This window comes from Caenorhabditis remanei, chromosome IV (assembly GCF_010183535.1).
Source record: "Caenorhabditis remanei strain PX506 chromosome IV, whole genome shotgun sequence".
In the NCBI taxonomy this organism is placed as follows: domain Eukaryota; kingdom Metazoa; phylum Nematoda; class Chromadorea; order Rhabditida; family Rhabditidae; genus Caenorhabditis; species Caenorhabditis remanei.
Genome location: NC_071331.1, coordinates 25,676,861 through 25,698,866, shown reverse-complemented (window position 1 = coordinate 25,698,866; position 22,006 = coordinate 25,676,861). Strand labels below are relative to the sequence as shown.

Below are 22,006 nucleotides of genomic sequence, written 5' to 3'. Positions count from 1 at the left end.
AGTGCTTTATAATTCATTCGACGGTTTACTTCTCTCTTTTATTTTTTATAATTTTAATAATTGATATAATAGAATTTCTCATTTGAATCCCCCGTTTCCCCCATATAACCGTTGCCATAATGCACCATTCTGTTTTCTTCTTTATCATCAAAATGCTTCTTTCTGCCCCCATCACCCCCCAACATCAAATCATTTGACTTTCTGTATGTTTTTATATATAAAAATCTGAAAATCCATCAGATTTTGACACCAGTAATTGAGCAGAACGAATGGATGGGAGACTAGAATTGAGGCGAAACGAACAATGAAGAAAGCACCAAAAGTGGGAGAAGAAGAAATGGCAAAACGAGAGAAGAAGAAAAAGAGAATATTACAATTCAGTAGATTGAAGATTCACAGAAGCTCCAGAAGACGTCGGAGGAGGCGGAGCCGGTGGCGGATGGTGTCGAGTGACGATTGGGATCTCTCCGTAGGCGGGGTTGGAGCTGAGAATGGGTGAGAGTTGGAGATTTTATGATCGCCCTGCGCGCAATGATATCTTAGTGCGCGGTGGTCTCGGCGGTAAAAGGCTAGACTATGAGACAAAGAGTAGCGGGTTCGATTCCTTTCAGGAATCTTTTTTTGTTTTGCATTCTTTAAAGGTTAATTCTGAACCTATTTATCTCAATTTCTATCAACATTTGTCAAATTTTGGACTCACCCATGCTTCCCACCCCTTCCCAGGGTTACTGTATGTACTGTAGACGCTTGAGCTGAAATATGTCTCAACTTCCGCTCATAATTATTTCGTTGTCGACACCAAATACACATGGAGAAGATGGAAATGGCAAAGAATAGTAATACGGCGATCTAGAAAAAAATTAAGTTGAAAAATAAAAATAATTGAAACATAAAAATCTTTGAAATGTCTTAAGTAGAAATATTCCAAATAAAAATATTAACTCACCAAAATATACTGAGGCACTCTTGATGGGATAGGCACTGGTGGGAAGGCCTCACGTAGGCCATAGACACTTCTCAGCTCTCTCCTAGAATCTGCTGATGACGTCATCAGAAGATTCACGGCTCGATCCACGTTCACAAATTGTCCGTCTCGATCCATGAAGTGGACTAGCATCAGAGTGAAATTTGAGTTCTGACGACACTTGTCGACGATGGTTTGGAGGCCGGTGGCGTTGGAGAGGTTTCTGGAAAGAGTTTTTGAGGAGTGTAACTATTATATAAAAGAAGTAGGGAAGTTGAAAATGTGATATTCGTATTCAGCGTGTCAAGGCGGTTCAGAAAAGTATAATCATGAAGCGATTTGGAGGAAGTTGGGTCTCGGCACGAAATCTACAGTAATCCGCCGCTTTCGTGGTGGGACCCAATTTGCTCGAAACCCCATCATGATTATACTTTTCTGAACCGTCTTGACACCCTGAATCCGAATCCGATGAAAGTTTCTCCGAAATCTTTCACTCTGAAGAAATTCCCTACAACTCACTCCGCAATTTTCTTCTCATTTTTTATGACCAACTCAAATGGTGCATCGAACACAAGCTCCGTTTGTTGAGCGTATGTGACCACAGAGATCTGGAATTAAAAGTAAAATCATGAGTACGATGCTCCGATATCTCATTTATTGAATTTTGACCTACCATAACAGACGCGGTATCCTCATGCCCCGCCCCATCGGTGACTACCACTGTGAACGAGTAGGAGGAGTCTTTGAGAAGTTCATTGGCAGTGATCTCTCCAGATGACTTGTCGATAGTGATGGGAGACTCGGAGGGGGTGAAGGACTGAAAATTTGAACACTTTTGAACTGAAAAATTCTAAATTTTCTTTTTTCTCCGTCAAATAAAACTTTTATCAAATACACATATGATATTCAGATTCACCGTGCTTTTGCAATTCAGAAAGTTACAATCATAATGTGTTTTAGTGCAAGTTGGGTCTCGACACAAAAACTACAGTAACCCTCGGGAATTCGCGGCGAGACCCAACTTGTTTTAAACTATGGCATGACTATACATTTCTAAACCGCGAAAACCCGCTGAATTCGAATATCATAATATTATTTTATAAAAATAAAATGGGGAAAAGTTGTGAAAGTAATTTTTTTTTCTTCTAAAATTGAAGTTTAAAGAAAAATTTGTTCTAAAAATTCTCGAAATCTTACCTGACTCGGTGACCTAACGAATCCCCGTATACTATACTTTAATCCCTCCAATTCTTCATCCAAATCCGTCGCTTGCACTGTCAAAACATGACTTCCCGCGGTGACGTGTCCCTGGACTATCGTAGTCGTGTAGATTTTTTCAGAGAATTTCGGGAAGTTATCGTTCACATCGATGACGTCGATTAGAGCGACAATGGTTCCATTGATCGGTTTATGAGGGTCTCGGCACGAAAGGTGACAGTCGTAGGCGGTGATCTGAAAATTTTTTTTTTTGAAAAAATATTATCGGAATAAAAAAGTTCCGACATTTATTACCGACGCGCAAGAGTCGCGCCACTGATCTACGCAAACGCCCAGTCATCATTAACATATCTTTTGCAAGATCGGGGCACGGTTTCATTGATTTCGCGGGTAAAATTTTGTTAAAAAATACCACTTTTTCAACAAACATGATTTTTTATTTTTGAAAATTGATATTTTTCTCTCAAACTTTCATAGTGGAAGTGATTTTTCAAGAAAAATATATCAAATTTGATGAAAAAATGGTTTTTTAAAACAAAATTTTACCCGCGAAATCAATGAAACCGTGCCCTGATCTTGCAGTAGAAATGCTAATGATGAGTGGGCGTTTCAGTAGATCAGTAGCGCGACTCTTGCGCGTCGGTAAAAAATGTCGGAACTTTTCTATTCCGATAATACTAACAAAATTTTTTTCTCTCTCTTTTTCTCTCTTTTTTTTCTCAAGTTTTACCGTAATCTGATGCTGTTTTTTGTGTTCCCTATCAAAACTAGAATTCGTGAAGAGGATTGGCAGAGTTGGGTCAGCAAAGAAGAAAATGGGCGTGTCAGTGGTATAGCACACTTTAGTGTTGTCCGAATGGAAATCCGAGTCCAAAGCGGCAGGAATCCGGCCGACTTGTCGTTTGCCCTTTTCGTTTTCCAGTACGGTGAGACGGACGTCCTGGAGAAACAGGAAACCAATTTTTTAAACAATTTGAAAAAAAAAATGTTTTGATACTATATTCAGGATCCGGGTTACTGTAGCCTACCTGTTTGGGGAACATTGGACAGTTGTCATTACGGTCATTCACCGAAATGAATAAATGGGTTGAGGTGCAATTATCCACGCGGCATGCCAGGATCTGAAAATAAAATAAAATATATAAAATAAAAATTTTATAAAATAACAATTTGAAAAAAAACTTTTTTCGTTGTTTTTTTTTTGTTGAACGGACAGACATACCTTTATCTCATGAACCGTCTTCTTCTCGAAATCGAATGGCTGGCGGGCACGAAGACTTCCGTTGGTTTCTCCGATAGTGAACATTTGCCAGTCCTGAATTTTTTTGAAATTGAAAAAGTCTTTTCCCGATATTTGGTTTATGCCATGAAATTCTGCCGGATTTTTATTTCTCAAGAAACCAATGTGATATTCAAATTCAGAACGTTTTCGCGGTTCAGGAAAGTATAATCATGACTATGCTTGGAGTAAGTTGTGTCTCGACACAAATGGGGGTCGGGTTACTGTAGTTTTCGTGGTGAGACCCAAACTACTTCAAACCTAGGCATAATTATACTTTTTTGACCGTCTCAACAAGCTGAATTCTAATATTTCATTACTTTTGTTTAGAAACACTCTAGTAAAATGTTTTGATTCAAAAACTGACCTTCTTGAACATCTCATCCAACCGGAACGTGACATTCTCTCTCTCCCCTTCTTCTTCCAGCACTTTCACCTTCAACAACTCCTCATACACAATATTCTCATCAAAATAGTGTATCGAATTCTGTTTCGGCAACACGACCAGCGGATTGTGATGCGTATTTTTAGCGGGGTATACTGTAACACAGTACGGTGATGTGGCGGTGAGTCCTCCCGGGTCACGTGCGGTTACTGTAGAACAGATGCGTTGTCCTGCGTGTCCCTTTAGAGGCGATTGAACGATAAGTTTCTTCTCGTGATCTACGTGGAATAACGTTGAGTTTACGTCGATTTCAGTATTCTGAACGCCTCCTTCATCTGAATCGGAGATCACAAGTACAGTAACCACTTGACCGATTTGAGCATCCTCTTCAATTGATAAATGTGTCAAGTCTGTGTTATGAATAACCGGTGGGTTATCGTTCACGTCGATTACGGTTACAGTAACCGAGGCGAACACTTCGTGATGGGGATCACGACCCTGGTTATCCACGCATTTAATGCTAAGCGAGTGGACACGTTGGGTCTCAAAGTCCAATGGGGCGACGAGGCGGATAGTGGAGTTGCTGAAAGATGACAATAGAGTGGTTTCTCATGGGAAAAATATTTTTATGGAAAATCAATGTGATATTCCGATTCAACGTGATTCTGCGGTTCAGAAAAGTATAATCATGTCGGGGTTCCGTTCACTTTGGTCCCACCACGAAAACTACAGTATACGACCCGCTTTCTGAAACCGCAAAAAATTGAACGGCAAAAACGCGCTGAATCTTACTAATTTAGCGGTTATCAGAAAAATTGAAACGGAGAAAATTTAGGAAATTTTTTTAAAAAAGTTGTTTTTTTAATTTACTGAAAACTAGCCTCTCATCAATCTTAAAAAATCCTTCGTCTCCAGTCATGCTATACTTCAACGATGAAAACTTGCTGGAATCCCGATCCGTTGCCAGAGGGTACGGTAGGTCGAGTACAGTACCCAACACTGAATTTTCGTAGATAGAGACGGTGAACACGGACGAGTTTTTGAATATTGGTCTGGAAAATTGAATAATAGGGAGAAAATGGTGAAAATTTTATATTTTTTGAGGGAAAAAAGGGAAGGTAGTGATGGTGGTGGTGGCGGCGAGTGGTTAAGGTAGACAGGTGGCTACAGTTCCGAGGTACCAGGGTTCGAGCCCCACCGCGTAAAATCTTTTTTGTTTTTTGTTAAAATGATTGGAATTAGTTCAGAAATGCTGAAAATCACAAAAATCCATGAAAAACCAAGAAATTTGGAAACCCGGGTTCAATCCCCACTGCCCAAAATCTTTTTTCTGTTAAAATTGTTAAAAAATAGTAACCGATTGTCGTTAGCGTCTTGAATTGTTAGTTGGAACGGTGCCACGGCGGATTTCGAGTTTTTCAGAACAAGTGCTTCAACAGTCCCCTTTATCAATTTTTCACTTTCGAAGTCCAACGGTTTGACCACTCGAAGCAGTCCGTATCGATCGATTTGTAGTTTTCCTTTGGGTCCCGACACGATTTTCAGATTATATCTAAAGCAAAGAGAGGTTAGTAGGGGGTTATTGTAGCAAAGCAATGGGTTACTGTAGTTAGCCAAAAAAGGGTTACTGTAGCTACTCACTTCAATTCATCTCCTTCCTTGACTCCACCCACCGCCATATCCCCGACTATTGTACCTACAGTAACCGATTCGCTAGAAGTGAACTTCCGGGGTACTGTAGGATTACTGTAGACTGGGGTAATGTCATCTGTGTCCATCACGTTGATAATAAGTTCCACGGGCACTTCGCGTTTTCCTTTTCTCATTGAAATGTGTAGTTTGATCTGCTTCACTTTCGATGGATCCACCTTTTTGATGGTGTGGATTCTGCCGGATTTCGCGTCGATTGATATCCACGTGGCCACTTCGGAGTCGGAAAACCCGTCGGCGGAGGCGCGAATTATCTCGTAGGTGTATCCAGGCATACCCGCGTTGAGCCATTTTATTTCAGACTGGAAATACATTTTTTTACGAAATTTTTTTTTTGTGAAAATTTTTTTGAGCCCAATTTCTTTCATTTGGAGAAAGCCGGGTCTTGACACGAAAAGAATGCTGCACTGGATTACTGTAGTTTTCGTGGCGGGACCCAAAGTAGTCAGAACCCGGGCATGATTATAGTCTTTCGAACCGTCTGAACGAGTCAAATCCGAATAGTGTATTTTCAAGCCATAAAAACCAAATCTTCCAGAAATTTGAGTCAAAAAGTTTTCCAAAAAAAAATGTTTCGAAAATTTTCAATAACTTTCTCACCTTCTCTCCACCGGTATCATTGCTATTTATCTGAGTTGTGAGCTCGTTTTCAATCGATTTCATCGCTCTATGCTCATTCAGAACCACTTGAGCCACTGCCTGATTCGTCGGGTCCCCTCCATCTGAAGCGGTCACATTGAACTCCAAATTCACGTTTTTCTCCAATATTCCAGGTCCAATGAACACTATTTCTCCGGAATCAGAAACCTTGAATTGCGGGTTTTCCGAGGTGTACGTGACATAGTTATTGGGCGACGTGGCATCTGAATCCGTCGCCTGAAGACGTCCGATGATTCCACCGGGAAAGATGTTCGCGTCGAGAGGAATCGAATAGCGGGAGTTGGAAAATATCGGAGCGTTGTCGTTGATGTCCTGGAAATGAGATAAAAATTAGAGAAAAATCAAAGAAATTAAAAAAAAAAGAAGTATTGGAGACGAGTGGTTAAGGTAGAAGCTAGGGTTCCGAGGTATCAGGGTTCAAGCCCACATACGAGATTTTTCTTTTGTTTTTTGTTTAAAAATATTTAAATAGACTCAGTAATGCTAAATATCTAAGAAAATTCCAGAGAAGTCAGAAAATGTGAGGATTCTGGGCAGTTTCTGTTTGTGATTCCAGTGGTTAAGGTATGGTTCCAAGGTACCAGGGTTCAGCCCTCATACGAGGTTTATTTTTGTTTTTTTTTATTTGGTTGGAGTACTACTTTTTAGGAGTCCTAGATAGAAGTTAGGCACAAATTTTGAATTCAACGTTTCGGTCGTGAGATCATCATCAGACTTGCCCTACCCAAAATTTCTTGTTTTAGACTCAATTAGTGGTGGAGCTACCCACAAGGTGGCAAAAAAAGCGAAAACTATTTTTTTACATCTATATTCAACAAAAAATAGTTTTTGCTATCACTTTTGCAACCTTGTCAATAGGCCCACAACTATCCTACACTACCCCTTATTCTGTTATACCCCTGTTTACTTTCATTACCGGTTGTCGAATAAGTGGCATGCCCTTCGTCAAAAATAAAATAAATCAATCAGGAAAACTAATGAATCACTTAAATATATGAGAATTGGGAAAACTAGTTAGAAAATAAGAAAGAAAATATAGGAAAACCGAAGAAAAAATGTGTGTTTGGGGGATAGTGAATAAGTGAATAAGGTAGAAATCAATAAACCGAAAGACAGTCAACCAAGCGTGTAAATGTGAGTGAGAAGATTGGAAAGCACAGTGGGAAGATTTTTGTTTTTTTCTAGTTAAAATGCTATTTGCATAACACGCTTCTTACAACTGTGCTCTACCGAAATCAAAGAAAATTGCGTGCGAAATTGGAAGACTTTCAGAAAAAGAGACATTTCTCAAGGGGATTTCGGTGGAGCGCACTTGTAAAAGCTGTGTTCAGCTAATAGAAAACTGTATGGAATCCTTAGAAACGCAGTACAATCCCCGAGGCAATCCAAACTTTTCAGGACAAAAAAATTATTTGAAAAATTTACTTTTTTTCACATAAATTCATTTCGTTCGATTTCAAATACTTATTCTCAAACTGCATAAATATTTCATTGAACTCAATTAGAAATTTTGGAAAAAAAAACACGTCAAAATTCTCGATTAGCAAGAGAACGATTTCTGACTTATGTAATTTTAAAAATTTTCAAATTTTTCCACTTTTGAAAGAGCCCTTTCGATCAGGTTTGGACATTCGGACTCACAGATCCTCATTATTTCCGTATTATTCGCTAGCACATGTCTTTTCTTTCCTCTAATTATGCAACATGTGTTCCGTAGGAGAGGGACGAAGAAATCTAATTACCCCCTTCTCTGTCCTTTTATTATGTGTAAATCTAAACACCGGTCAACAAAAGTTTGCGCGGTGTTTAGTGAAATCTGACATAACCTAATTTAAGTTTTAAGTAAACAAGTTTAAAAGCTATGAGCATGTGTCATATTGTCACTAGTTATCCAACCATTGTGATTGTTAGTCAGGTTTGTAGATCACGTCTAGGGCTTCATTTTTGTAGTTGACAACTTTTTTGTACACACTCTCTCTAGCTACATTGACAATACATTGACAAAGTGAGCAGCTTGAGATTTTTTTTCTAAAGAATTTTTTTGAGTCTCAGCCTTTAGCAGCTTGCCTCAAATTCTTTTGAAGATAACTTTTTCATCACCTACCTTCACTCTAATCGTCACGACGACACTTGAACTCCTTCTAGGTTCTCCAGAATCCGACGCCGTCACCGTCAGATTCACTTCGTTCTTTGAATTCCCCATAGCTTCTCGATCAATCGCTCCAATGAACAACATCCCGTCGGGTGAGATATCGATTGGTAGATCATCAATTTTTTGATCAATTGAATACACGATTTGACCGTTTTTTCCAGAGTCTGAATCCGTGGCCGAGATTTTGAGCTTTTCACTTTTTCCCTCATCCACTGTGATCAGATAGTGATCTTTTTCGAATATCGGAGAGTTGTCGTTTTCGTCTTTTACGTGAATTGTGAGTTGTGACTTAGTAGAGGCGCCTGAAAACAGAATTGAGAATTAAAAAAACATTTCAACTGTAGTTTTATCTAGAAACTAATTCAACCTTCGAAATCAGCTCATTGAGAGCTTTCAAAAAAAGTGTAATCGTGGCTAGGTTTTGCACAAGTTGGGTCCCATCACGAAAACTACTGTAACCCAGTGGGGTCCCGTTTTCGTGGTGAGACCCAAAGTGCACGGAATCAGGTCATGATTATACTTTTCTGAAAAAAAACTCAAAAAGTTTTCAACAAAATTTTAAAAAACCTACCATTCTGATCCGTTGCCTTCACCACCAACTCAAATTTCTCCACTTCTTCTCTGTCGATTTTCTCCAAATTCTGAATCTCTCCACTTTTCGAAATTTCAAATTTTGCGGCATTTTCACCCAACAATTCAAAGGTCACAGGGCCGTCAGCCACCACTTTGACCTCTCCGAGTACTGTAGGTTCCCGATTCTCGACCACTTGAAATTGATATTCAGTCTTCTCAAATTTCGGGGGGGAGCTCGGTTTCGGAGGGGGCGAGGCTTGTTTTGGGGTCAAAGTGGGCGGAGCCAACGAGCGGAGGACGATACGGCACTGACCGAAAGGCGATTTGACGAGTAGCTGAGCGTTGTCCAAACTTTGAGCCGCGATCGTTTCGGAGTTCAGTATTTTCAATTCCACGTGGAAATCATCCAAGATTTCCAAATCGAAACTTTCAGAGCCACCGATTAGACGAGGCTTTTCCTGAAATCAAAACATTTTGATGGATTTGAATTCAACACGTCGAGACGGTTCAGAAAAGTATAATCATGATAGGGTTTGGAGTGAATTTGGTCTCGATACGAAAAGAGCCGGCCGGGAACTGTAGCTTTCGTGGTGGGACCCAACTTGGTCGGAATCTAGTCATGATTATACTTTTCTGGACGGCAAGAACACATTGATTTTGATGGTAACAATTTTAAAGTCGAAAACCGTCAGGCAAAAAAGTTATGCTCCAGAATCCGAAAATGTCTCACCTCAACCACCGATTTCAGTGTCTTAATCTTCAAAGGCGTGGAAAATTGTCCGGTTCCTTGAATCAAATAAGCCTCATATATCGGGAACTCGCAAAGCTCTCCGCTGGCTTTCTCCTGACTCTCAATTTTAGGCTCCGCCCCTTTTTCATCACCCAATTTCAGCCGAATTTCAGCTTCTTTTGACTTTTGGTTTTTTGATGACATCGCTGTTATTTTGAGGGTTATGACGTCATCTGTAGTTGGGAGAGCTTTCAGAATCAGTGCTCCAGATTTTGAGTCCACTTGGAAATTGGGGTTTTCAGCCAACTCGATTCGCACGTCGCCGTCAGAGTTTTCGACGTCGATAGCCTCGATTCTGGTTACAGTATCCCCAGATTTGAGAGATTTCGGAACTTGGAAGGTTTGGGATAAATCGGTGACGAATTTCGGCGGTTCGCTAGAAAAAAATTAGAAAAATTAGCTTTTAAAAACTGTGACTCACTCATTCTCATTTTTGACGTGTACTGTAACAGTATGGGCTACGGTATGTGTCCGATTCGAGTGAGGATCCCCATCCTTGGCGGTGATATTGAAGGTGTGGATGGGTTTGCTAAAAAAAAAGCTTAAAGTTGACTCACAGAACCTCAAAACATCTTTCCCTACAAACATTTAAAAAAAAACAAAATAGATTTCTCCCCGGCCGGGAATTGAACCCGGGTCTCGCATGTGACAGACGCGGATACTCACCACTACACAGGTGAACCGCTGTGGATCCTATATGTGATCGCGCGGTGGCGTATATGCAGCTAGAAAGAATCAGCGTTGTGTCCTATATGTGTCCATATGGATCCACGCGCGGTCGGTCGAAAACGTGTGCCGCATATGGATCGTATATGGATCGCATATCAGGATTAATTCTACCAACCGTATTTGGTTGATTATTGTGTATGAAACACTAGAAAGGCCTAATTCATTGTTGTGATTGTTATATAATGCTATAATGTTGTTTTACTTTTCCTTTTTCAACTTGTTCACTTTCCATTTCTCGGACTTGTACATTTTCTCCATTTTTCTCGAAGTTCTTTCTTTTTATAGCAGATAATGGCAATACTTCGTGAAAAATTTAAAACTCCACACGATTTATATAAAAAATGATAAGTTAGTTTGACGGTTGTAAAACGATTTTCGAGCTTTTCTTGAACTTTGAAAGAAGCTATACCCGTCGATGACATTCGAAGTCCGATATTTTGACTTTACTTCGGTATGGCAAATACATACCTTCTTACCTTTAAATCCACCTGAAAAATATAATTTCTTATCATACCGAAGTAAAGAAAAACACAAGAACCGAACTTCTCAACAAAAAGTATATCCCAAAGTTTCTTGAGAAAACGACAAGTTTTCTATTGAAAAAAGAAATTTCCGCAAATTTAAATATCTTTATTTTTACTTTTAAAGTTTGCCATTATCTGTTTTCAGCAAAAAGAATGAAGAAATTCGCTGAAAAACTTCGAGAAACGAAGAAAATGGGCCCGGACTTATAGAAAAAAATGTCGCGTCGATTTACGGTAAACAACACGCCCACGTGTAATTCCGGAGTGTCGTTGCGGCGGCCGGCCGCTAGGCTCAAATATGGACCATATATGGAACGTATATGGATGCTATATGGATGCACGCGCGGCCAGTACAAGGAAAAGACGACCGCACATATACGCCACACGCGCGGTCCACGTTTCATTTGGGGACACATATAGGACGCTATATGCACACTTTCACATATAGGATCCATCGCGGTTCACCTGTGCTATACTACCGAGGACACATCAAAGAACGTCTCTTTCTGCCATTATAAACACGACCGACTCACCTTTCAAAGTCGAGTGTCTTGGCGAGACGCAGGAGAGTAGAGCATTTTCCATTGGAACACTTCCGTTTGTCCAAACGGAAATTCTCGTCGCCCTGGAATAGAAATTAGATAATTTTTCTAATTTTCGAGTTTCAAAGTTACATACTTCTATAGAAAACCGAGAAATCCCAGAGATTCCAGTGTCGGGGTCCAGTGTTGATATCTTGAAGAGCTCCGTGCCAATTTCAGCGTTTTCAGATATTTCAAATGTACTGGGAGTGTTGGTGAAGATTGGAGCGTTATCGTTGACATCGACTACCTGAAGAAAGAAGAAAGTCACGAAAGGCAACTTTTTTTTGAAAATTTTTGCTCAAAAACTTTGAAAAAATACTATATTTTCTACAGTTTTCATTTTATCTTTGCAATTTTATTATAATCAAAATCAGCTTATCTAGAGCTTTCAAAAAAGTATACTCATGACTAGGTTTGGATTGAGTTGGGTTCCGCCGCGAAATGGTGAAAAATGGATTACTGTAGTATTCGTGGCGGGACCACTTTTGCATTAAAATAGGGCGTGCTTATACTTTTCTGAACCGCAAGAACATGCTGATTTTGGCTATAAAAGTGAAAATATGCATATGGGGAACTGGAAATTTTCAGCTAAAAGTTAGAAAAAATTTTTTAAAGAAAAAGTTTTTTTTTTATATTTCTGGTGTTAAAAAAAGGAATTTCTAGAATCTGAATAGTTAAACCTCAAGTTCTGTATTTTTCTCCAGTACTATAATTCCCTCATAATAACCTGAACTTCCAACGTGGCTCTCGACTTTTTCGGTCCCGCAATGACGAGCGAAAACGATTGTCCGCGTAGACCGTCGGCGTTTTCCTTCTGAAACATATAACAAGATGAGTATTATTATTATTATTAAGAATAGTATACACTTGAATCCCCCGAAGAAATAGTGTGTGGAGGTGAGAGTCCGCAGAGAAATTGGGGAAAATACTTGAAAGTCAATTGGCCGGGTAGTGGATTTGGGGAAGACATCCGAAAGGAGTAGGGGTGTCTTAGAAGTGTTTAAAGCTTTTGAACAAACCGAATAATTGTGAAGTCGGACTCTTACTAGGGAAGGCCTCCGAGTGACCGTGGAGTTATAGAACGTGGCCCATATCATTGGAAAGCTGAGAAAACGCTGATTCCAAATATATATTCAGTTTTTGCCCTCGAGGACTGGTATTCGAGAAATACAAGGTCAAAGTTCGGAAAAATGACAAAGTATTGCCTTTTTAACACGCAAAAATTGCAAAAAATTCCAAAACAATTTTTCGCGTGTCAGAAAGGCAATAATTCACTGTTTTTCCGAACTTCGATCTCGTTTTTCTCGAATACAAGGCCTCGAGGGCAAAAACTGAATATATATTTAGAATCAGCTTTTTCTCAGCTTTCCAATGATATAGGCCACGTTCCATAACTCCACGGTCACTCGGAGGCCTTCCCTAGTTAGAAGATTAGCTACAGTAAGAATCTCATGGCCGGAGGAAAGAAATGAAAAAGAACAACCGGGAAACTTTAAAAATGAAGGATTTTTCAGAGTTTTTAGAGCATCCGCATAATTCCCAAAGTTACGTGAATTATTTTAACAAAATGCAAAAAAGAACTCTCGCAGGTGGGTTCAAACCCTGGTAGCTCGGAATCGTTCCTAACCACTGGGTCCCCGAATATAAAATTGGCGAGAGGAGGTAAAACATAGTGGTTTTTGATGATTTTCTGTAGATTTTAACAATTAAAAGACAGTTTAGTTATCATAGATTTTAAAACTTTCGATTTTTAGAAATTCTTTTTCGAAAATTTTGGATTTTTTTGTTCAAAATAATATATTTTCTGAGAATGAAAAGAAATATGGAATTCGACAGAAATCAGCTCCAAAATCATAATTTTCGCTATCTTCCGGCCTTTTTCCAGCGATTTCAGAGCTTTTTTAGGTTGGTGACCCAGTAGTTAAGGTAGACAGATGGGTATGGTTCCGTGGTACCAGGGTTCGAGTCCACATGCCAGATTTTTCTTTTCTTTTTTGTTCAATATATGGAAATGTTGTTCAGGATGGTTCTTCAGCTTAAAAATTCGTATTAAATGCTGGCGGTTGTCAAAAATCGTGTTTTTCCTATCTCGCGGTGCCTCATTAAGGTGAAGTCTATTTTTACTAATTTTTTCTAGCTTTTGAAAAAGAGTTTTCTCCCAGGTTCAGGTCCCCAATTTGCTGGTTTCTTCGCTGCCAACAACTAACTAATTACCAATACCAGTAATATGTCTCGCTCTCTCCCTGGTACTATTCCATTTTCAATTAGCACCCCGTTTCCTTTTGATTTCCTCTCCCACAATCCTCCCACCTCTCCAGCCGGTGGCAATCACCAAAACGTGTTCCCCTCCCTATGGATTTACTTCTTCTTCTCCCCCAGAATTCTCATATTCTTAGTCAAGGGCAGAATAAAATCCTTAAGTTTTCGAAACCGTCTAGAAAAAAGTGTGTGGCCGCCCGTATTATGCCGACCGATTTACACGCCTGTTATAAGGGAGGGAGGGGGACATAATACAATCGAGAGGCAAGGACGATTATCTCTATGCTATTCAAATGCTATTCAGGTGGAAATTCTGGGAGGGGGGATACGGAAGAAAAAATGTGGCAAAACCGTTTTTTCCGCGCGGAAATATTTTAAAAAGCAGTGAAAACTACTTGAAATGGAAAAAATGAAACCCCAAATACAAAACTTTTGTAGTTTTCACGTTATTTGAGACCTGATAAACTCTAAGAACAAAAAAAAAACAAATTTGGCATACGGAATCGAGCCTTGGTACCTCGGAACATACCTTAACCACTGGGTCACAAATAAAAATCCGCCTAGAAACCTCAAATTTTTTGGCTTTTCTAAAATTCGTTTTGGTTTTCAGATTCACTGACACATTTCCATCAATTTCAACAAAAAACAAAAAATAAATCTCGCATGTGGAATTGAACCTGATATCTTGAAGCCAAAGGCTCTTTTTGTATTAACCGCTGGGACACAAAGTGGAAATGAGCTAGAAACGAAATGGTTCGAGAAAAAATCGAAACATTAATTTTTTTAATTTTGAAAACCAACATCTAGATCAAATCTATCCAAAGCCGCAAAAAAAATCAGAAAATATATAAAAAATTTCATTTTTGACCTACAGAGAAATTTTTAGGTATCTGCCCCATTTGCTAAGGTAGACATGTAGTTATGGTTCCGAGATACCAGGGTTCGATTCCAAATGAGTGATTACTCTTTTGTTTTTTTTTCTTTAAATTATGTAGTCCACAATGGTTTTTACTTCAAAATTCTAATTGAATGACGCCGAATTTCAAGAGACTCTTTTTTCCTATATTGCGGTACTGACGCGACTATTTTTACCCATTTTTTCTCCAGTTTTTAGTTATTTAGCTGATAAATTCCAAGTTTTCCCAATTTTCAAGAGTCCCTGATTTCTTCCCCGTCCCCTTTCCTCCAAAAAGTGACAGTCCGCATCACATCATATTTGACCATAGCGTTCTCCCCGAAGAAGACCGACTGACCAATCTAATCTGAATTGTAAACACAGTGAAGAATCTTCTTCTTTCTTTTTCCCATCTATTGACTCTTTTTTCGTTTGAAAAATACAAAACAAGACAAAAGTTCACACTTTTTGAGGGAAGCTCTTGCTCCCCGAGCAGCAGTCAGCTACCTGACGGGATTACGGTAGTAGTATAAGGAGGAGGGAAGAGTCGGTTGTCACGACAAAACGGCTTAAAACGAGTAAGTAGATCAAGTGGTCATTCGGAAAGAAGATTCAAGAATTCAGCAGTTTCTTCCATTCTTGGTGAGAGAGAATGGGCTAATTCGATTAGGTTTATGAGGAAAAAGCTATGATAATGGGCATGGGAATCTGTTTTCACAACTTTTGGAGCGACTACTTGATTGACAGACACATCGAAGTAGCTTTTATCAAAAAACAAAAAACAAATCCCGCATGTGGGTTCGAACCCTGGTAGCTCGGAACTATAGCCACCTGTAAACCTGGGTCTGAGCTGAAAAACCGTAACCACTGGGTCAGAGCTGAAAAATGATTGCCAACAGTGCGTTTGGTGATTTTACATGGTTTTGAGTGGTTTCCAAATATTTTAGAGATAATTTTCAACATTTTCAGCATATTTTGAGTAGTATAGGTTTAGGGTTTCAGTAAAAATTGGGGTCCGGAAGATGTTCAAAAGACTAAAAAGCTAGAAAGCCCTACAAGTTGAGCTTCCGGTTGGAAATTTTGGATGCTGAGCACTTCACCTTTGCTATCAACTCTTATTATCTTAGTTTAGAAAAAAACATTCAAACAATGGCGTTTTCAGAATTAAATGTTCACTTTTGAAGTTCCTGGGCCATCGTTTTCTAGCCACCATTTGCTTCCCCTCACTCCCCCCTTTTCCTTGTCAAATCCGCTAGATCTATATACTTTTATGGTCTGTTACCCGGCTGGTGATTAGTACATTTGGCTAGTGGGCTACCGTTAGTACGAGCGGTCTGTAGAAAATAGTGTTGCGAGGGGTGAGAGACGCAGACAGTCGGCATATATTCGAAGACGTTAGCAATGATGCGCGAAATTTGCGCGCGGTAAAGAAAACGACAAATCTGAAAGGAACACATTCGGATGGGGTGTTGCGGTGATGACGGTGATGATGATGGTGGACTAGAACTGAAAAAGTACGGCCAGCAAAAAACCCCAAACATTTTTTCGAAAGTTAATTTTTTTCCTTCAAATATAGGCTAATTTAAGAGCATAGCGGTGTGTACTATTCCAGGCCAATGGTCAATTAATAATTAAGGCGGGGGCATCTCAATTAACCCATCTCCCCAATGAAATAAGGGTAAAGGGGGAGTCATTAAATCTAGGAGATGGGGAAAGCAGTGAATAAATAATAGGGAAAAGTATACACATTTTATATCAATTATTTAGTGTTTTGAAAGTATCATAGCATACACTTTTAGAAGTCGAAATATGGAAGAAATGAAAATTTTTCAGGTTTTTGAAAGCTAAACTTGGTTTTCGGTTTTGAGCCGAGTGGTTGAGATAGAAACATTGGATATAGTTTAAAGGGTCTCAAAAAACGTCATAATCATAATTTATCTACAAAAGTTGGGGGTACTGACGGTTTAAAGCGGTCTAAACCTATGGACTAGGAATCAGGACACCCACCAGCTCACAGGTTTTGGCACCTTGGAGTAAATTTTTATTAGGTTTTTTGTTCTGGAGGTTCATTATATCCGTCAGAGATCGTAAGAATAACATAAAATCTGAGAAAAGAAAAGTCTAGAAGAAGTTGTTCACCACTTGCAAGTATGGACTTATCTATGCCATAGAAGCAGCGTTCATACATTTTTTTCCTTCTCAATTCTCAATTATTCTCATTTGAGAAAAAAGATTGGCGTTTTTATTCTGCTTGTTATATTTTTTCACGAGCACCACGAGAATTTTCCCCCTTGAACTGGGTAGAATAGAGCACCACGAAACCCTCCTGTTGGCACCATTTTTGCGAATAACTTCTTTGAGACCGATTTTCGGACATACCATCTCTATTTTTAACGGTTTTAGTCTTTTCCCTACCCAATAATTTCCCTCAACTTGAAAAAAAAAACTTACATCAGCATCCAGTGCCAAATTCAATTGCAGTGTCGAGCATGTCTCATTGATTTTGACAACTTTGAAGTAGTTTGACGGGTCACCGGACAGTATCTAAAAAATTATTTTGTAGATCATAAAAATCCGCCAATAATTTTTTTTGACCTACTTTGACATTCTTCGGACATAACGTCACTGGGAGGTGTGTCCCCACTGGCCAATCTTCTTCGACCAGGAGGAATGAGGGTTCGATGAGCAGATGGGAAGCGGAATCTGGATTTTTTACAATATAAGAATTTTTTTGTATGTGGTAGATCAAAAAAAATGTTGGTCATGATCCATGTTTGTTTAACTAAGTACTCTACTTATTAGTGGGTTATGTAGGACAAGGTGAATTATTAAAATAAACAAAAGTGGACACATTTTTGTTTTGAAAAAAAAACGTGGAGAAGGTCAGAACTATGTCGAAAAACACTACTTAAAACTTGAAAATTCTTTTTTTTTTTTAAGAAAAATCAGAGGAATACAAGGTTTTTTGACTTTGGACAAATTTTTTTAAGCAGAGCATGGATAAGCTTGGAGTTTTCTGGTTTTTTGTGAATTTTAGCAATTACATGTCAGCTCCAATTGTTTAAACAAAAAACAAAATAGGTTTTGGTATGTGGGCGTTTCTTGGAACCAGAAGGTTCAAGGAAGTCATACTTGTTTACAATTCGGATAGATTTTTTTATGAAAATAGAATAGAATAGCATCAAAAACACAAATCAACGCTAGTTTTTACCCCCTATGAGAGCTTTTAGTACTATTTTCTGCCTGTTTGAGAGAATGTTCAGTTTTTAAGTGGTGTCGAGGGTTTACGGTTCGGAGCTACCAGGGTTCGATTTCTCGCGGAACAATGTTTTTTTGTTTTTTGTTAAATTAGTAAAAAATCGTTCGGGATACCGATAAGTTCCGAAAAAATGAGAAAATTTGGGTCCGGGAAAGTGTTTAGTGTTGTCCATTGCTCCGAACTACCAGGGTTCAAGACCACCTTCAAAATGTTTTTTTTTGTTTATTGTTAAAATCATTACAAACGTGATTTAGAGTGGTTTCTTATTCTTAGAAGTCACGATTTCCTATGTTTTCCCTACTTTCCGCCATATCTGAATACTAAACACTTCCAACTGTGCGTCCCCCATAGTCTTACCTGTTCTTCCAATCCAAATAACAGAAAAATGAATATAAATCTATGCATTTAGACGGTTTTCCTCATGAATATAGTATTGATAGTGTAATAACGGGGCCCGAGGAAATAAACTTTTAAAAACTTGTACTTATTGAAGGTCCGAAAACAAAAATCCTAAGAAAATAGTGTCTAGCCGAAACGACGTACGGGAAGACCTTTCTGATGGCTTAGGGAAGCAAGAAAAGTGAGACAGAGAGTACACAAGAGGAGAGATCACGCAGAGAAAAGGGGGCGGGGCTTATTTTGGAAGGGGATGGGAGGTGGGAAGGAGGGGAAAGCGGTGCAAATGAGGGACGGGAGGAGAATTTGATTATTATGAATTTAGGAAAGAAGGAGAGGGTCTTCCGGGTGGAATTTATAAACGTATAAACGATTATGACATATTTGGAGGCAATTGTGGTGGCCTAGAAATCCAAATTTTCGGACTTCTAGGTCTTCTGAAGATATCGGAATAAGGATAGGAGATTGTTGGATGTAATTTTTAGGAAATACAAAAAAATTGGGTCAGAACATGTGACATTGTATTCTGAGTTTCCTTTATTGTTCAATTCTCACTAATACCGTAAAACCTATAATAGAGACGGACCTACTGGCACCCCTTCGCAGCGGTATATCTCGGTTCCAAAAGAAAATATCAAAAAGTTGCTAACTGACAAAATATAGCTGAATATTCATAGAATATTTTTTCAATTGAAAATGTTTCCATATCTTTAAAAACAGCCGAGATAGGATGCTCGAAACTCTTTCTGCGCCTCTATCATAGGTGTTATGATAATGTCCAATCTTGAATTTCTTGCATATTTTTAGCCTAAAACACTAAGTTGTGTAGTATTCCAAATTTGTCATACTAAACTATGACATAACTATTACCAGGGTTTATAACTTCTCAAAGGTATTCGATTTCCGTTTGATGGAGGAAGGATGAAAGGGGAGGTGATGAAACCTCACAATCCATCATTAATCAAGCCGTCATTCTTCTTAAGTGGAAATTTATCATCCAGAAGTTTCCCTTTCTGAACACCTTTACCCGATGAAAGGAGATTCATTGACAGACACCTATTTTGGGACGAAGGGGGGGAGGGGGGACATTTATCATCTGGAGAGAAGAAAACGATTTTATTGGAGAGAAAGAAATAAGCTAAGTGAGGTTTTTCTGAGGTTAATTGAAATACCACGATTTTCTGCCCATTTTCACTAAAATTTTCCTTTTAAGCATGACTATTTCACCCAGTTCCTTACTATTGTTGCCGAAAGTAGTCGAATGGTGGCTGTTTCGGCAAGTTGCCAAACTTCCTAAAGTTGCCGAATCATCAATTTGTACGGTTGGCACCGTGTGCTTTTCTAGTCTTTAAAGTTGCTTGGGGTTCTAGACTCACCTATGCCACTGTGTTGCCGCATTGACTTGCGGGAACGTGCGCATTTCTTTCATCATTTTATTGAATTTTTAGTGCATTTGTAGCCATTTGTCGTGGAAATAAAGTGATTATTTCCACAAAAAGCTGTGTTTTTTGGGTAGCACGTTTAGATATAAAATTGTGCCAAAAGGAGTTTTGGCATAATTTAAAGTGTTGTATCGTAATATGCGTTGTTTCTCTCGCGTTATTGTGTGTTTTTTTTGTTATTTTAGATAATAAGCGCTACAGATTAAAACAACTATTTTTGTAGTTTTAGAAAAAAGTCTTGAATTCTCTGATAATTATTGAAAAACAAAAAGTGGTATTACTTTTTTCTGTGATTCCTCTAAATTATTTTTATGAAAATTGTATCCTCTGTTCAAATAACTGTTAAAGTTCAATAGTTTATTAAAATTGATTTTTATTACACACAAATTAGATTGGAACGGTTTCATCAATACATCGAGAAAGTGTTGCTGAACTCCACGCAGATTCAGTTGCATTGAATAAAACTGAAATCTGAGATGATTTATCACTTACCTCAATTTTTTATTCTTTGTTGCATGTAATTTATCAAAGAATATGTAATAATAAAATAGAATAGCAAATAGGACACAATACCAGAAGCACCGAACCAGTTACCATTTATTCATTTCTTCCTACCTGAAGTCGTAGGGACCGCATGTGTTGACACTGCAATCGGAGCATATGTCGTCGACTGTTGTGGTGGGAGTGTTAGTGGTGCCGCACAAATTAGACTGGAACAGTTTCATTAATAGAGAAAATGTTGCTGAACTCCACGCAGATTCAGTTGCATTGAGTAAAACTGAAACCAGTATATCACTTACCTCAATCTCTTTATCCTTTATTGCTCGTGATCCATCCAAGAATATTTAAGAATAGAATAGAATAGCGAATAGGACACAATATCAGAAGCAGCCAACCAGTTATCATTTAGTTAACTCTTTTTACCTGTTGTCGTAGGGACCGCATGTGTAGACACCGCAATCAGACCAATCGGACCATATGTCGTCGATTGTTGTTGAACTCCACGTTGATTCAGTTGCATTGAGTAAAACTGAAACCAGAGATGATTTACCACTTACCTCAATTTCTTTATCCTTTGTTGCCTATGATTCATCAAAGAATATTGAAGATTAGAATAGAATAGCGAATAGGACACAATATCAGAAGCAGCCAACCAGTTATCATTTAGTTAACTCTTTTTACCTGTTGTCGTAGGGACCGCATGTGTAGACACCGCAATCAGACCAATCGGACCATATGTCGTCGATTGTTGTTGAACTCCACGTTGACTCAGTTGCATTGAGTAAAACTGAAACCAGAGATGATTTACCACTTACCTCAATTTCTTTATCCTTTGTTGCCTATGATTCATCAAAGAATATTGAAGATTAGAATAGAATAGCGAATAGGACACAATATCAGAAGCACCCAACCAGTTACCATTCAGTTAACTCTTCTTACCTGTAGTCGTAGGGACCGCCTGTGTAGACACTGCAACCGGACTACTTGTTGTCGTCGACTGTGGTGGTGGGAATGTTGGTGGTGCCGCTGGATCGTAACTGCACACGAAGAAGAACTTGTCCGAAGAGCCATAAGCGTTCCATTTGGCGTTGACAATGCTCTCCGCCCCGTAGTTTTGCCCATTTTGAGGTCCGAAATTAGTAAAACCAACGGGGAATCCGTTGTCCCATGTCCAAGAGCCGTTAGATGATCTACTCAGGCCAATCCAGAAGTTTCCGTCATCAGTTCCAAAAGCAGAGCGGGCATAGGCTGAAAAGAGTTTCAAATTATCGATTGCTACATCCGAAGAACCAACTCACAAGCTAGAAAGTTGGAGGTAAACTGATTTGGTACATATGCCAAGTAACTTGCTGTAACCGGATTCTGATAGTGACACCAATTCCGAGCATCGTTCCAAGTCAACTTCTGTGGCACAAACTTATAACATCCTCCTTGAATCTCTTTGTCACCGTTGTCGAAACAAGCACTGCTGGCAAGTCCAATAGATATCGTGAAGGTTAGTAATAGTTGTTTGAGCAGCATCTGAATTTCAAATGTTGTTGAAGTGAAGTAAAATAGATGTCAATATACTGTGAAAGGCGAGAATAAGAAGTGAAGACACGGGGCGTCATTAAATAGAGGGTTGTTAAGAGTTTCTCGGCGATAAGAGGGTGGAGTTGCAACTAGCAGAAAGTGATAAGAGAGGAA

At 38.9% G+C, this 22,006-nt stretch overlaps 2 protein-coding genes across 2 annotated transcripts; one reads left to right on the top strand and one right to left on the bottom strand.

Annotated features, from left to right (window-relative positions):
• Positions 1-370: 370 nt before the first annotated feature.
• Positions 371-21,841, bottom strand: GCK72_016356 (uncharacterized protein; the record flags this gene model as incomplete). The annotated part of the gene is made up of 27 exons (XM_053731458.1): positions 371-485; positions 701-849; positions 947-1,187; positions 1,484-1,572; positions 1,638-1,781; positions 2,162-2,416; positions 2,913-3,122; positions 3,211-3,303; positions 3,405-3,497; positions 3,829-4,429; positions 4,788-4,898; positions 5,204-5,398; positions 5,488-5,858; positions 6,157-6,528; positions 8,321-8,670; positions 8,940-9,399; positions 9,672-10,107; positions 10,153-10,260; positions 11,518-11,609; positions 11,663-11,815; positions 12,296-12,382; positions 17,174-17,266; positions 17,322-17,425; positions 20,435-20,529; positions 21,002-21,107; positions 21,260-21,568; positions 21,619-21,841. 27 exons carry the CDS (start codon positions 21,839-21,841, stop codon positions 371-373), a joined length of 5,655 nt encoding a protein of 1,884 aa, XP_053586230.1.
• GCK72_016357 (uncharacterized protein) lies at positions 5,722-10,122 on the top strand (the record flags this gene model as incomplete). The annotated part of the gene is made up of 4 exons (XM_053731459.1): positions 5,722-5,813; positions 6,723-6,780; positions 8,301-8,460; positions 9,974-10,122. 4 exons carry the CDS (start codon positions 5,722-5,724, stop codon positions 10,120-10,122), a joined length of 459 nt encoding a protein of 152 aa, XP_053586231.1.
• Positions 21,842-22,006: the final 165 nt, after the last annotated feature.